Consider the following 16853-nt stretch of genomic DNA (forward strand, 5'->3'; position numbering starts at 1 on the left):
GATCGTGCAGCATTATTGTTGAAAATGCAACTTTATAGGTCTGTTTTATTTCAACTTTCCAACATGCAAAAATATGCCAAAAAAAGCTATAAAAAAATAAAAATAAAATTTATATATAAACAAAAGAACAAAAAGGACAGCCATACATGTGTTCTGTGGTACTGGTAGTATATTTACAGTATGGAGGGCAGGGGGAGAGAAAAAAATTGCGCTAATAAACTAAGAGGAACAGAAAAGAAACATTTATTCACCATTCAACAAAAGAAAAAGGGTTTTTACCTCCACACGTAATATTTATACACACAATTTATAGTCTGCTGTATTTCTTCCATTCTTTGCGTGTCCTGTGGCATATGAACCCAGCTGTGCTTAAACACACTTCAGGTGGTTTTTCTTTCTGCTGCTATCCGTATGGGAGACAACTGTATGCTACTTTATATGCTAAAGAAAAAAAATGCAATTTGAGCCAGATTTTACCTCAAGAAGGCTAAAGCTCGGCAACAATGTTTTTACCTGGTATTATAACTAAATTCTAAATGCAAAGTAAAGAAAAATGAATTGTAAACACAAAGGTTTTTTTTTTGTTTTGTTTTTTCCTTTTTTTTTTCCTTACACCAATCTGAAAGGTTTTCTGCTTTATTTCCTCTGCGAGTTGGGTCAGCTGCCATTGAAGCTTTTATCTTCTACCAACCAGAGGAAGTATATGGTTTGCATTAAAGTCTCCCACTTTGCAAAACTTAAAGTTTGCAATCTGTCTGCTAAAAATGAAACTCTTCCTATTTAGAACTGAACTGCTTGCTACATAAAGTCTTCTTTCTCCCTGCTGCTCTTCCAGTGTAAGGCCGCTGTGATGCCTTATCAGCAAGTAGTGCTCACTTCGAGTGTGTGTCTGTTGAGAAGAAGCTTCCAGCCTGGACACATCAGACAGAAGCAGAGGCTGCTGTTTCTACACCTCCTGGCTCCCAGCACTGTCCTGAACTCTCCTCTGAACATGCTGCGATGTGCTGCTGATCTCACACAATATCTGTAGGACTCCACTAGCCATGTTGTCAGGTAGAAGGCCCAATGGAATGGCGCTAGTTACCGAATCAACGTCTCCTGTTTAATAGGAAGGAACAAAAAAAATAAAAAATAAAATGTATGTTAAAATCACACTTGAAGGTTAACCAAGGAAAAAATTGTAGCAGGCATATATACTTTTCATGGAAGGCTCTAAATCCAGATCAAACAATAAAACACAATGTGGATACTGCGCACACTTATAAATAAAAGTAGAGTTTTTAATTCTTACAATTTTTATAGTCCCTTTGACCAATACTGGGGCATTCATATTTTAAAAAATCCATATCATACTTTCCATGTATCATGCTGTCACCGCTGCCTCTCAAGAGCCCTTTCACACTGCCAGTGCCCGGGGCTTCGGCGGTAAAGCAATGCTAGATTTAGCTGTGCTTTTAACCCCGTTAGTGGCCAAATAAAGGGTTAATAGTGCCTGCAAAGCGGCGCTGCGCTTTGGCGGCGCTGCCCATTGATTTCAATGGGCAGGGGCGATTTAATAGCGGTGAATACACCACTCCTAAAGCACCTCAAAGACGCTGCTTGTGTGACTTTTTGACGTCCTGCCAGCGCAGCACCCAAGTGTGAAAGCACTCTGGCTTTGACACTGGGATTGCAGTTGAGGCTATTTTTAGCACTAAAATTCCTGAAAAACGCCTCCAGTGTGAAAGGGGTCTAAAGGACAAGTTTTACCACCACCAGGAGCACGGTTATCCTGAGCAGATGTCATGTGACCATAGGGGCCAACGCAGCAGCGCAATCTGTCCACTGGAAACAGAGGAAGACAGAGTGTTGTACCAGGCTGGCTCTGCTGCCATGTGATCGCTGTGACCAATCATGTCATTAACCACTTCCATACCGTAGGCCGCGATATGTCCTCGGCTTTCAGCTGAGATATCTGAATGATGGCTGCAGCTACAGGCATCATCCAGATATAATTTTTTTTGGAGCCGGCGATTCTGAGCACCACAAGAATGATCATAGCGGCTGTTCAGCTTGATCATTCTTAGCGACGATGGGAGGGGATGCCCCTCCCTCCAGGGACCCAGACAACGAATTGTCTGGAACCAGAAGAGAGGCATAGAGATTTCTGAGGGACAGATGGTCTCCGGCAATCTCTATGAACCTCAGAGGCCCGAGCGCAACATTATGGCCTCGTGTCCGGACCGCACAAGTAAACAAAGCGGAGATCTCGGCTAGAAAAGCATCAGATCGTCAATTTTTTTTTTTTTACCTGATGCTTTCCAACCTAGGAGGAGAGATGTGGGGTCTTATAGACCCCACATCTCTCCATAAAGAGGATCTGTCACACACCATTCCTATTACAAGGCATGTTTACATGCCTTGTAACAGGAATAAAAGTGATCAAAAAAAAAAAAAAAAATTGAGAAAGGGAAAGCGTAGAAAAAATTAAAGTGCCTGCAAGCTCGCACGCAGAAACAAACGCATACGCAAGTCACGCCCGCACATGTAAACAACGTCCAAACCACACGTGAGGTATAGAGTGAGAGCAATAATTCTAGCGCTAGACACCCTCCAACGCTAAACAGGTAAACTGTAAAACTATTTTAAATACGCCTAAGGAGATTTTTAAGTACCGAAGTTTGGTGCCATACCAAGAGCGTGCGCAATTTTAAAGCATGACATGGGAGTTATTTACTCGGCGTAACATCATCTGTCACATGATACAAAAAAAAATAATATGGGCTAACTTTACAGTTTTTTTAATTCATGAAAAATGTTCCCCCCATCCAAAAAAAAAAAAAATCACCGCCCAAATACCGTGACATAAAAAGTTGCAATGACCGCCATTTTATTCCCAAGGGTGTCTGCTAAAAAAAATATGTTGGAAGGTCCGAGTTAAAAAAAAAATAATTTATGATTTTTACATGTACGAGAGAAGTGTCAGAATTTACATGGTATGGAAGTGGTTAGTACACAATGGCTTTCATTCATAGCCATTGATTATGTACTATTGTAATCTTCGGTCACAAACAGGTCCAATCACAGTGCCCCTGTGCCATACGATACAGTTAGGTCCATCCATATTTGGACACCAGCACAATTTTTTCCCAGGTATTTACCAAAACAGTCAAGCTATAATTCTTTAATGGATATGGGCTGAAAGTGCACACTCGGGTTTGAGGGTATGTACATCCAAATCGGAGGAAGGGTTTACGAATTACAGCTCTTAAGAATAGCCATTCCCCCTTTTTCAAGGGACCAAATGGTAATTGGACAATTGAATCAAAAGTTATTTCTTCATCAATTAAGCAGGTAAAAGGTCTGGAGTGGATTCTAAATGTAGTATTTGCATTTGGAATCTATTGCTGTAAACCTACATCATGTGTTCAAAGGAGCTGTCCATGCAAGTGAAACAGGCCATTGTAAGGCTTCAAAAATCCATCAGAGAGAGAAAGTAGAAACATTAGGCATGGCCAAATCAACAGTTTGGTACAGTCTAAGGAAAGAATGCACTATAAAACGTCCATGGAAGACAACAGTGGTGGATGATCGCAGGATCCTCTATGGTAAAGAAAAATTAATTCACAACATTCAGACAAGTGAAGGAAACTCTGCAGGAGGTGGGCCAATCATTGTCAAAGTCTACAATCAAGAGAAGACTTCATGAGAGCAAATAACAGAGGGTTCACCACAAGGTGCAAATCATTGATAAGGCTCAAGAATAGAAGAGCCCGATTAGACTTAGCCTAAAAACATAAAAAAAAAACAGACCAGTTCTGGAAAAGCATTATTTGCACAGATTAAATTAAGATTAGATTCCCACCAGAATGATGGGAGGAAAAAGTGTGGAGAAGGCTGGGAATAGCTTATGATCCAAAGCACACAGTCATCTGTAAAACATATTGGAGGCAGTGTGAAGGCATGGGCATGCATAGCTTCCAGTGGCACTGGGTCAATGGTGTTTATTGATGTGACGAAAGGCAGCCAAATGAATTCTGCAGTGTTTAGAGATATACTGTCAGCCCAGATTCAGCCAAATTTGCAAAGTTGATTGGACGGAGCATCACAGTACAGATGGACAATGATCCAAAACACACTGCAAAAGCAATCCAAGAGCTTTTGAAGGAAAATAAGTGGAATATTCTGCAATGGCCGAGTCAATCACCTGATCTCAACCCAATTGAGCATGCATTTCACTTGCTGAAGGCGAAATTAAAGGCAGAAAGACCCACAAAGAACTGAAGATAGCCTGGCAAAGCATCAGAGGGGAAACCCAGTCTTTGGTAATGTGCATGAGTTCCAGACTTCAGGTAGTCATTGCCAGTAAAGAATTCTCAACAAAATATTAAAAACAAACATTTATGATTATAATAATTTGTCCAATTACATTTGAGCCACTGAAAATGGAGGGAAAGTGTACAAAAATGGTAGCAGTTCCTAAAATTTGTACTTGATATTTATGTTCAAACCCTTGAATTAAATTATATTTTTTTACATGCTGCCACCAGTCATCATCAGTGATCACCACCACACTAGTCATACGTACACTACTACTGCTATGAAAGTATAAGGGGAAAAAAAAAATTAACATCTCCATTTTCCTAAAAATTGTGAGAAAGAAATTACAACTTCAAAAAAACTCACTATGCCTCTTACTAAAATACATTGGACAAATCTACTTTCTAAAAAAGGGGTAATTTGAGGGGTATTTGTACTGTCCTGGCATTTTAGGGTTAAGAAATGTAGCACAATATTTCATAAATTTCACTCATACACACACCCCCGCCCCCAAGTCCAAGAGATGTCTACAGACCAGGTGAGAACATGGAGAGAGGCTGCCACTGCTGGTGGCAGGTAAGCAGTTCAGTCTCAGTTAATGTATTCAGAGGGCTAGAGATGGATGCGAGTTCAAACTAAGTTTGTCCTAAGTATCCCTTAAGATAATAGAATATACTTGCCTTTCTAGTTCTCTCAATGGCTGTTGTGTCACTATAGGATGTTTAAACAGGCAAGAGGAACTACAGCGCGTGGTGAGAAAAGCAGGTATTTAATCTAGGCAGAAAGCTTGAAAATCTGCAGTGGCCAGTGAGAAGCAAAGCAGCAGTTTTTCTAGCACGAAGGCTGCCATAAAAGTGTATATTGCCTCCTCTTTTACAGGATTTCCACTGTGTATAAATGATCTTGTGTTGACAAGATCACCATTTCCCTTCACTGTTGCCTTCCTTTCCACTCATACCTCTATCTGAAAAACCGATCAGGCCCTCTGTCTTATCCAGTTACAGTGCACCAATAGAAGCAGGAAGGTAGGACATCAGCTAGTATGATACAGATTGAGCCAGCACCATTCTAGAATTAAGCAGACAGAGAAAAAAAAAAAAAAAACATTGCATTCATTCATGTTTCCACTCACCTGCCGCCAGTCTTGAAGATGAGATCTGCATTTGGTGCCCCTTTTGGATGCTGGTACCGGGGCCGACGCTCTCTGTTAGTATTCGCTGGAGCTGGACGCTGAGCCAGAGATTGCAGCATTTCTGCATAAAACCAAAAACGTTACTCTTATATTGTATGTGGTTACTTCTTTTACAAGATGAAGAAACTTTTGTATTGTGATAATGGCAATTTTACAGCACTAAAACACATCCACATATATTCAAATACATAATGTTGTTCTTAAATAAAAACTATTTTAAAAGCTACATGTACAATTTTAACTACTGTAAAAAAAAAACAAAAAAAATAATTTGAAATTACTTAAATTTAATGACGTTCATATAATTATATTCAAAACATAACTGTACCGCCCGATATCACTGATCAATAGTGACCTGAAACTACTCACAAAAATATATGCAAACTGATTTAATACGTTCCTGGCGCAATATATCCATGTGGACCAAGTGAGATTTGTTACGGGGCAGCAAGCTGCTGACCAGATCCGACGGGCCATTGACCTGATCTCCATCTTACGCTCTAATTGGGATGGGGTGGGTGCTAGGTAGAGAATACTTCTGTCATTGGACCTTCACAAGGCCTTTGACTCCATTTCCTGGCCCTTCCTCTTCCATACATTGAGACAGTGGAACTGCAGGCCTAAATTTTTTAAGACTTATTGGCAAACTATACTCTAATCCTTCGGCCAACATTCTTGCATATTGACACAAGTCGGATCTTTTACAGATAAGGAGAGGAACTAGGCAGGGATGCCCTCTCTCACCTCTCCTTTTTATTCTGGCGATCGAATCACTGCCATCTGTGCTAACCCCAACATTCATGGTGTCCCTAGTGGCGGCAGGACACATAAATGTGCTTTCTTTGCCGACGACCAATTATTTATAACAGATCCCATCACAACTCTACCCAAATTATTCGCTACACTTTCTAGGTTTGAAACCATCTCTGGACTGCGAGTTAACCAATCTAAATCTGAAGCGCTTGACATAAACCTTCCTGCCTCGGTACGGGATGCAATACAGCAGTCCTTTCCTTTTAAATGGTGCACACAAGCACTTCCTTATCTTGGAATTAAACTCGCTTGGGATGTTTCCACACGGTTTCCGATTATACCCCCTTTTACAAGTCTATTGAACAAGAATTAAAGAACTGGCAGACACGATCTTTCCTGGATGGGTAGAATAGCAGCCATTAAGATGACGGTACGCCCTTGAATCTTATATTATTTTCGATCATTCCCGATTCCGATACCATTTGCATTTTTTTTTTTAAAACTTCAGTCGCTGGTATACAAATTAATTTGGGGTGGTAGGGGATGTAGAGAGGCTCACTCCACACTCTATATCTCCAAATGGAGGGGAGGATTGGGAGTTCCCCGCTTCTTGAAGTACTATAGGGCGGCTCAACTGGTACAACATTAAAAGATTTTTTTCTACATCATTCCAACCTGACTGGGTATGGTTGGAAGCGTAGGCCAGTCCCCCACTACCTGTAGACCTCCTGCTGTGGCTTCCAACAAGAGAACGTTGGGCCATTTTGTGCTCTTCTTTATCCCACTCCCTGCGCCTGTGGGACACAGTGTGCAAACTATACCCACTGTGATCTCCTCATTCACCTCTGGCCCCTATACTCAATAACCCACACTTTCCTCTAGGACAAAATCCCCAACAATTTACGTGGTGGGTTAACAAAGGCCTTTACAGGATAGCACACTTCATAGATCACAAAGGGATCAGGCAACAGGCTTACTTCTGGGAGACATTACAGATGCTCCAGATGAAATATTTCTATCTACATCAAATTACTCACTTCAAAAAATCCCTAGACATAACCACTAGGACCTTGTTTGAAAATAAATGCTTATGCAGACCTGAGTCACAGAGAGGGATCTCGGAGCTCTATGCCCTCTTTAATAATCAACAGACCAAGCCTTCATACCAAACAGCATGGGAATCAGATTTAGGTGAGACTGTGGAGGAGGTGGTTTGGGGGCAATGGTCGACCATGGTGCACAAGGGAATATTCAATACTTCCCTGGTGGAAGGAAACTACAAGGTCCTGTCCAGGCGGTACCTTGTTCCGGCGAGGCTGGCAAAATGTACCCCGGCACTTCATCCCTTTGCCTCAGAGGATGCGGGCAAGAGGGTACCATGTTACATGTCTGGTGGTCGTGTCCCAAGGTCCTGCGCTTTTGGATCAGAATATTCACCCTGGCCTATTCAGTGACAAAATCTACCTTAAAATCCTAAGCTGTTTGCGGACCTGCTGGACGAGACCCCTAGACATCTCCGAACTCTCATCTTTATTTTTTCAGCAGCTAAAATTATAATAGCAAGAGCATGGAAAACTCCAGTGGTCATTCTTGCACTGGTAAAGCATACATTTTCTTGGATCATGGCCAATGAAAAATTGACCAGCATCCTTAAAGACAGACTGGCCAGATTTGATTGACAGGGTGTGGTCCCCCTGGATTAAGTACCTACAAGCCCCATAGTTGGTAGAACTGGATGGGGGGGGGGGGGGGGGGGGCCAGGCCAAGGGAATTTACCTTTTTCCTTTTACTCCCCTTCCCATCCTCCCCCTCTTCCTTATTTTATTCAAATTAATTTTACTCTAATTTACTTCTCTTCCCCACCTTATTTCTATTTTTAAGTTTAAATGATTGAATTTATGGCTCTAGGGCGAGCCGATGGAGGAGCAATGTCAACTCACTCTAAATACCTAACCTTCTTTGGTGTCAAGGGCTCTGATCTTGAAATATACTAATCATGCTGCAACTTGATTCAACATTACCAAGAAGTTATAAGTATTCCACTCAGGTACGAGTGGGCAGTAGCCTTACTTAACTATAATGAATGTTGTAATTTTATGTTGCAGCCATATGGATTAGACATTTGATAACCTCTTGGCATTTTGTGTTTTGTTGCCTTACAACCTGGAATTAACATGGATTGTTTGAGGATTTGCCTCATTTAATTTACAGAACATGCCCACAACTTTGTTTTTTTTAAATTGTGAAGCAAACAAATAGGACAAAATACCAGACTGTATAGAATTGCAGAATTGTAGAGCCTCCTTTTGCAGCTATCACAGCTCCAAGTCGCTTTGGATAAGTTTCTATGAGCTTGCCACATCTTACCACTTAGATTTTTGCCCATTCCTCCTTGCAAAACTGCTCCAGCTCCTTCAAGTTGGATGGTTTGTGCTTGTGAACAGCAATCTAAGTTTGACCACATATTTTCTATTGGATTGAGGACTGGGCTTTGACCAAGCCATTCCAACGCATTTACATGTTTCCTCTAAAACCACTAAAGTGTTTCTTTAGCAGTGTGTTTGGGGCCATTGCCCTGCTGGAAGGTGAACCTCCGTCCTAGCCTCAAATCATATACAGAGCGGTACAGGTTTTGCTCAAGAATATCTCTGTATTTAGCAGCATCCATCTTTCCCTCAACTCTGACCAGTTTCACAGTTCCGCCTGCTAAAAAACATCCTCACAGCATGATGCTGCCACCACCATGTTTCACTGTGCGGATGGTGTTCTTTGGGTGATGCGATATTTTGGGTTTGCGCCAGACATGATGTTTTTTTTGATGGCCAAAAAGTTCAATCTTAGTCTCATCAGACCAGAGCACCTTCCTCCATACATTTTAGGAGTCTTCCACATGCCTTTTTGCAAACTCAAAACATGCCATTTTTTTTTTTGCTGAAAGTAATGGCTTTCTTCTGGCCACTCTGTCATAAAGCCCAACTCTATGGAGCATACAACTTATTGTCATCCTATGTACAGATACTCCAGTCTCTGCTGTGGAGCTCTGCAGCTCCTCCAGGGTTACCTTAGGTCTCTGTGCTGCCTCTCTGCCCTCTTAATGCCCTCCTTGCCCGGTTCATGAGTTTTGGTGTGCAGCCGTCTCTTGGCAGGTTTACTATTGTGCCATGTTCTATTTGGTTATGATAGATTTGATGGTGCTCCTACGGATCATCAAAGATTTGGATTTTATTTTTTATAACCTAACCCTGACTTCTCAACAACATTGTCCCTTGTTTGGAGAGTTCCTTGGTCTTCATGGCAGTGTTTGGTTAGTGGTGCCTCTTGCGCCTTTCAGAAAGGTGTGTTTATGTAATGGCAGATCATGTGACAGTTAGATTGCACACAGGTGGACATTTCACTAATTATATGACTTCTGAAGGTAATTGGTTGCACCAGAGCTTTTTATGGGCTTCAAAACAAAGGGGGTGAATACAAAAACGCACATACCAATTATCAGTTTATTTCTGAAAAATAGTTTTATGTATATATTTTTCTAATTTTACTTCACTTAAGACTATTGTATTCTGATCAATCACATATACTTCAGATAAAAAAAAAAAAACATTGAACTAAAGGCTGTAATGTAACAAAATAGGTAAAAAGCCAAAGAGGGTGAATACAAGGCACCTCCCTAACATAGGTAAATAGCTGAATAGTTGCTCTGAACAATGAAACATTTGTGTATATTATGCAGACAATAGTTCCTCATTCTTCTAATGTGGTTATGTGTTGCTAAACCATTCCAGGCGAAGTAGTAAAACAAGGTATAAGAGAATCTACTGGCAGAAGTACATTGAGGATTAGGCGAATTGCCCTATATACCTTGTAAAACATCTGTCAACAACAGTCTATCAGAGAACATGGTCCTTGTTTGTTGAGTATAATCAACTTTTTAGCTTAGCTTCCCAGAAAAAGATAAAAGCAACAATTAAATTGACCTCATTGTTTATGTTCAGAGCAGCTATTCGGCTTTTATTTTTATTTTTTTTATAGTTGACATAACATGAAAAAGAACAAGATGCTTTTAGGCACGTATGCACGGTTTTCATGGATTGTACGCAATACAGATCAAATACAACTTATTGACATACTCTGAAAACGCAGAAAACTATTGTCTAATATAACATTTCTATTAAATTTGTAAACTGTGTTCAGAGGCAGCCATATTTAACTATTCACAGTGTACAGAGAGATTAATCTCATGTTTAATGCTGTCCTTCCTGCCTGTTATTTCAGGTTCCACCAGCTGCGGTCTTTCCTTCTGCTTGTAAGGCACAGGCAATGGTTAGCTGCCTCCACCTAGGCAGCCAATCAATGCCTCTACATCACACAATGTTGCAATTAATAAAAACAAAGCAAAAAAGAGGAACAGCTGAATTGATTCAGATAGAACCAGCACTGGCTTAGAGATCAGGGGAATTTGACCTGCCCATAAATTCTAAACAGTTGTGCTCATAAGTTTACATACGCTGGCAGAATTTATAATTTCTTGGCCATTTTTCAGAGAATATAAATAACACAAATATTTCTCTCACTCGTGGTTCGTGTTTGGCTGAAGCAATTTATTATTAATCAACTGTGTTTACTCTTTTTAAATCATAATGACAACAGAAACTACCCAAATGCCCCTGATCAAAAGTTTACATACCCTGGTGATTTTGGCCTGATAGCATGCACACAAGTTGACATAAAAGGGGTTTGACTGGCTATTAAAGGTAACCATCACAGGTGATGTGTTTTCTTGTAATTAGTGAGTGTGTATAAAAGGTCGAGTTTCTGTACTCCTGACAGACCCTTGCATCTTTTCTCCAGTGCTGCACTGATGTTTCTGGATTCTGAGTCATGGGGAAAGCAAAAGAATTGTCAAAGGATTTGCGGGAAAAGGTAGTTGAACGGTATAAAACAGGAAAGGACTATAAAAAGATATCCAAGGAATTGAGAATGCCAATCAGCAGTGTTCAAACTATTCAAGAAGAGGAAAATGAGGGGATCTGTTGAAACCAAACCACGGGTCAGGTAGTCCAACTAAAATTTCAGCCACAACTGCCAGAAAAATTGTTTGAGATGCAAAGAAAAACCCCACACATAACTTCAGGTGAAATGCAGGACTTGATGAAAGTGTGGTGTGGCTGTTTCAAGATGCACAATAAAGGAGGCACGTGAAGAAAGATGAGCTGCATGGTCGAGTCGCCAGAAGAAAGCCATTACTATGCAAATGCCACAAAGTATCCTGCTTACAATAAGCCAAACGGCACAGAGACAAGCCTCAAACCTTCTGGAACAAAGTCATTTGGAGTGATGAGACCAAAATTGAGCTTTCTGGCCACAACCATAAACGCTACATTTGGAGAGGAGTCAACAAAGCTAATGATGAAAGGTACGAAGGTGGATCGCTGAGGTTTTGGGGATGTGCAAGCTACAAAACGGCACAGGAAATTTTGTCAAAATTGATGGCAAGATGAATGCAGCACATTATCAAAAAAACCCTCGAGGAACATTTGCATTCATCAGCCAGGAAGCTGCACATGGGACATACTTGGACTTCAACATGACAATGAGCCAAAATACAAGACCAAGTCGACCGGTCATTGGCTACAGCAGAATAAAGTGAAGGTTCTGGAGTTGCCATTATGACAAAAAAAAAAAAAAGTGTAAACACAGTTGATTTTTAATAAATGGCTTCAGGCAAACACTAACCATGAGTGAAAGAAACGTTTTTGTGTTATTCATATTCTCTGAAAAATGGCCAAGAAATCGAATTCTGACAGGGTATGTAAACTTATGAGCACAACTGTATAGTGGAGTACAGTACAAGGCACAGGCATCTTATTCATATACCATGGGTTATAGGCTTGTACCTTTAGGTGATGGGACACTGGAAAGCTTTTAAAAGACACTCCGCCGGGGCACCTTCATTATAACCCTACACCACCCTGTAAGTAATCCGTTTTGTAGCAAGCAATGCATAGTAACAAGCAGAGTTTGGGGGGGATGATGCCTGTGTTCTGTACTGTATTTCAAAATAGTTGTTTGAAGCAACACCAGATTTGTTTGAAGGAAGGAATACAAGACTTGTTTGAAGGAAGGCCAAAATTAGAGGCACAGGGCAACCTCCAGAACGCAAATAACTGCACCGACACCAGGCAAATTAAGAGTTCCATAATGATAATACATCTTCCTGGAAGTGGCCTTCTTTGCTTTCAACAAGGAGACTCAGAAATTCCTCTATCCTTTAAGACCTGAGTATTAAACAGCCATCCTGTTAAAGCCAGACACCGAAGCAGGGTTGAATAAAGAGCCTTCAGATAGACCTGGCCTGTTGGGAAGAGGCCAGTGAGGGTCTGTTAGAAGTCCAAGTAGGTCTGCGTACCAGGCTCTTCTGTGTCAGTTCCATGTTCGTACAATTACTGGGGGTTATTTACTATAACCAGAGCGTGCAATCTCTGGTGCAACTCTGCATAGAAACCAATCGGCTTCCAGGTTTTATAGCCAAAGCTTAATTGAAAAAGCTAAAGTTAGAACCAGATTGGCTACCATGCAAAGCTGCAACAGATTCAAAATTTTGGTAAATCTACCCCATGGCCTCTCTCTCCTCTACTCAATTTTGTGCAACAGGTGAGGAACATTGCTTAGTGGAGGGAAGGCATAGATTACTCTGAACTGAGAGGATCCCTGGTTCTGGCTACAGAGGTCGTTTGTTGTATCTGGAGGCAAGGACATCCACATCTGGGAGTTCCCCATTTTCGGTCCATCAGGTTGAACATACCTGGATATTGGTAGAAATGGTGGGCAGTGAATTTATGATGATAAAATTTGGTTTGTTTTCCTCAAGGCAGCCAGGCTCCTTGTGTCGCCTTGCTGGTTGATATATACCAATGAGGTGGCATTCTCTGACTGGGTTTTCCTTTAGAAGAGACTGAAAGACATGCATCTGTTGTAAGATTTTTACAATTGAAGGGAAGGAAAGATTTTCCCACTGTTTGAAGTGGTGATCCACCAGGATAAGGAAGTTCTTGTTTGAATGGATCGGAGCATGGGTAGATCCAGGGAAAATCTCACTGTAGGATTTTTCTTGGATCTCAGTTGTCTCTTGGATCTCAGGAAAAATAATTTCCTCCAGGCAAAAGGGTGGGAAGAAATATCTGAGTATTATTATTATAATACAGAATTTATATAGCGCCGACAGTTTACGCAGCGCTTTACAACATTAGGGCAGACAGTACAATTACAATACAATTCAATACAGGGGGGAATCAGAGGGCTCTACTCGGAGTTTACAATCTAGAAGGGAGGGTCAGGTTATACAAAAGGGTAATAGCTGTGGGGGATGAGCTAAAGGAGAAAATAGTGCAGTTGTTAGATGGAGGCAGGATAGGCTTCTCTGAAGAGGAAAGTTTACAGGGATCGCCTAAAAGTGGATAAATTTGGAGACAGTCTGAAAGAGTGGGGTAAGCGAATTACAGAGGATGGGCGAGGCTCGGGAAAAGTCCTAGAGGTGGATATGGGAGATGGTGATGAGGGAGCTAGAGAGCAGGAGGTCTTGGTAGGAACGAAGAGGGCAATTAGGTTGGTATTTTGAGACTAGGCTAGTGATGTAGCTGGGGGCTTTGGGAGTTGGATGGCTTTGTAACTTAATGTTAGTATTTTGAATTTAATCCGTTGATCAAGTGGCAGCCAATGGAGGGATTGGCAGAGAGGGGTAGGAGACACTGAACGGTTTGTAAGGTAGATGAGTCTGGAAGCAGCAGCCATGATGGACTGAAGGGGGCATAGTCTATTTAAAGGTAAGCCAATGAGGAGGGAGGTGCAGTAGTCAAGGCGAGACATAACCAGGGATTGAATCAGGAGCTTTGTGGTTTCTTTGGTTAGACAGGGACGTAGCCTGGATATGTTGCGGAGGTTGAGGCAGCAAGCTTTGGAAAGCGATTGGATATGGGGCCGAAAGGAGAGTTCAGAGTCCAGGATAACACCTAGAACCTTGGCATGTGGGGATGGGTGGATGGTTGTGCCATTGCTCTTGACAGAGAAGTCAGGGGAAGAGGCACATGACGGAGGAAATATTATAAGCTCAGTTTTGGACAAGTTGAGTTTGAGGAAGTGTTGCGACATCCATACAGATAGCAAGTTAGTGATGTGTGAGGAGACTGATGGAGTGAGTTGAGGGGTGGAGAGATACAGTGCCTTGCGAAAGTATTCGGCCCCCTTGAACTTTTCAACCTTTTGCCACATTTCAGGCTTCAAACATAAAGATATAAAATTTTTATTTTTTGTGAAGAATCACCAACAAGTGGGACACAATTGTGAAGTGGAACGAAATCTATTGGATATTTTAAACTTTTTTAGCAAATAAACTGAAAAGTGGTGCGTGCAAAATTATTCGGCCCCCTTGCGTTAATACTTTGTAGAGCCACCTTTTGCTGCGATTACAGCTGCAAGTCGCTTGGGGTATGTCTCTATCAGTTTTGCACATCGAGAGACTGAAATTCTTGCCCATTCTTCCTTGCAAAACAGTTCGAGCTCAGTGAGGTTGGATGGAGAGCGTTTGTGAACAGCAGTTTTCAGCTCTTTCCACAGATTCTCGATTGGATTCAGGTCTGGACTTTGACTTGGCCATTCTAACACCTGGATAAGTTTATTTGTGAACCATTCCTTTGTAGATTTTGCTGTATGTTTGGGATCATTGTCTTGTTGGAAGATAAATCTCCGTCCCAGTTTCAGGTCTTTTGCAGACTCCAACAGGTTTTCATCCAGAATGGTCCTGTATTTGGCTGCATCCATCTTCCCCTCAATTTTAACCATCCTCCCTGTCCCTGCTGAAGAAAAGCAGGCCCAAACCATGACGCTGCCACCACCATGTTTGACAGTGGGGATGGTGTGTTGAGGGTGAGCTGTGTTGCTTTTACGCCAAATATATCGTTTTGCATTGTGGGCAAAAAGTTCGATTTTGGTTTCATCTGACCAGAGCACCTTCTTCCACATGTTTGGTGTGTCTCCCAGGTGGCTTGTGGCAAACTTTAGATGAGACTTTTTATGGATATCTTTGAGAAATGGCTTTCTTCTTGCCACTCTTCCATAAAGGCCAGATTTGTGCAGTGTACGACTGATTGTTGTCCTATGGACAGACTCTCCCACCTCAGCTGTAGTACTCTGCAGTTCATCCAGAGTGATCATGGGCCTCTTGGCTGCATCTCTGATCAGTTTTCTCCTTGTCTGAGCTGAAAGTTTAGAGGGACGGCCAGGTCTTGGTAGATTTGCAGTGGTCTGATACTCCTTCCATTTCAAAATGATCGCTTGCACAGTGCTCCTTGGGATGTTTAAAGCTTGGGAAATCTTTTTGTATCCAAATCCGGCTTTAAACTTCTCCACAACAGTATTACGGACCTGCCTGGTGTGTTCCTTGGTCTTCATGATGCTCTCTGCGCTTTCAACAGAACCCTGAGACTATCACAAAGCAGGTGCATTTATACGGAGACTTGATTACACACAGGTGGATTCTATTTATCACCATCAGTCATTTAGGACAACATTGGATCATTCAGAGATCCTCGCTGAACTTCTGGAGTGAGTTTGCTGCACTGAAAGTAAAGGGGCCGAATAATTTTGCACGCACCACTTTTCAGTTTTTTTATTTGCTAAAAAAGTTTAAAATATCCAATAGATTTCGTTCCACTTCACAATTGTGTCCCACTTGTTGGTGATTCTTCACAAAAAATTAAAATTTTATATCTTTATGTTTGAAGCCTGAAATGTGGCAAAAGGTTGAAAAGTTCAAGGGGGCCGAATACTTTCGCAAGGCACTGTATATTTGTGTGTCGTCAGCGTAGAAATGATATTGAAAGCCATGAGAGGCCATTAGCTGACCCAGGGCAGAGGTGTAGACTGAAAATAAAAGAGGTCCAAGAACAGAACCTTGGGGAACCCAGATGGAGAAGGGAAGAGGAGTGGAGGAAGTAGAATTGTAAGTACACTGAAGGTGCGTTGGGATAGGTAGGATGAGAGCCACTGAAGAGCACAGTGACGGAGACCAAAGGAGTATCATTTTTTGAGGAGGAGGGGGTGGTCAACTGTGTCAAAGGCCACTGAAAGATCCAGAAGTAGGAGTACAGAACAGTGTCCGTTGGTTTTTGCAGTTAGTAAGTCATTTGTGAGTTTTAAAAGAGCAGTTTCTGTGGAGTGTTGAGGGCGAAATCCAGATTGAAGGGGATGAAGAAGGTTATTCTTAATGAGGTGGTCACTCAGTTGGTTGTAAATTGGGCGTTTCAAGGAGTTTAGAGGAAAAAGGGGAGAAAGGCGATAGGGCATAGGTTGTTAAGATTGGTAGGGTCCAAGGACGGGTTTTTAAGTATGGGGGTGACCAGTGCATGTTTTAGAGCATCAGGGAAAATGCCAGAGAGAAATTGAAGATGTGGGTTAAAGAGTGTAGAATAGAGTCAGAGGGCGACCGTAGTGTTTGAGAGGGGAATAGGGTCCAGGGGGCAGGTAGCAAGGTGGGCGTTAGAAAGTAGCTTAGCAACTTCATCTGTCGTAGCAGATTTGAAAAAGGGGAGTGTCAATTGTATTTGTTGATACGGGG

At 41.7% G+C, this 16853-nt stretch overlaps 1 protein-coding gene across 3 annotated transcripts in view; it reads right to left on the reverse strand.

Annotated features, from left to right (window-relative positions):
• Positions 1-227: 227 nt before the first annotated feature.
• Positions 228-16853, reverse strand: part of UPF2 (UPF2 regulator of nonsense mediated mRNA decay) — a 133650-nt gene continuing 117024 nt past the window's right edge. For all 3 annotated transcript variants that reach the window (XM_077471883.1, XM_077471884.1, XM_077471882.1), the window contains exons 21-22: positions 5432-5552; positions 228-1098 (exon numbers count right to left, since the gene is read on the reverse strand). In XM_077471883.1, coding sequence (XP_077328009.1) covers positions 1089-1098; positions 5432-5552 — 131 coding nt within the window. In that variant the 3' untranslated portion in view covers positions 228-1088. The remainder of the gene's footprint in view (positions 1099-5431; positions 5553-16853) is intronic.

This window comes from Lithobates pipiens, unplaced genomic scaffold (genome assembly GCF_037356315.1).
Source record: "Lithobates pipiens isolate NorthernLeopardFrog02 unplaced genomic scaffold, aLitPip1_a1.2 Scaffold_8, whole genome shotgun sequence".
In the NCBI taxonomy this organism is placed as follows: Eukaryota; Metazoa; Chordata; class Amphibia; order Anura; family Ranidae; genus Lithobates; species Lithobates pipiens.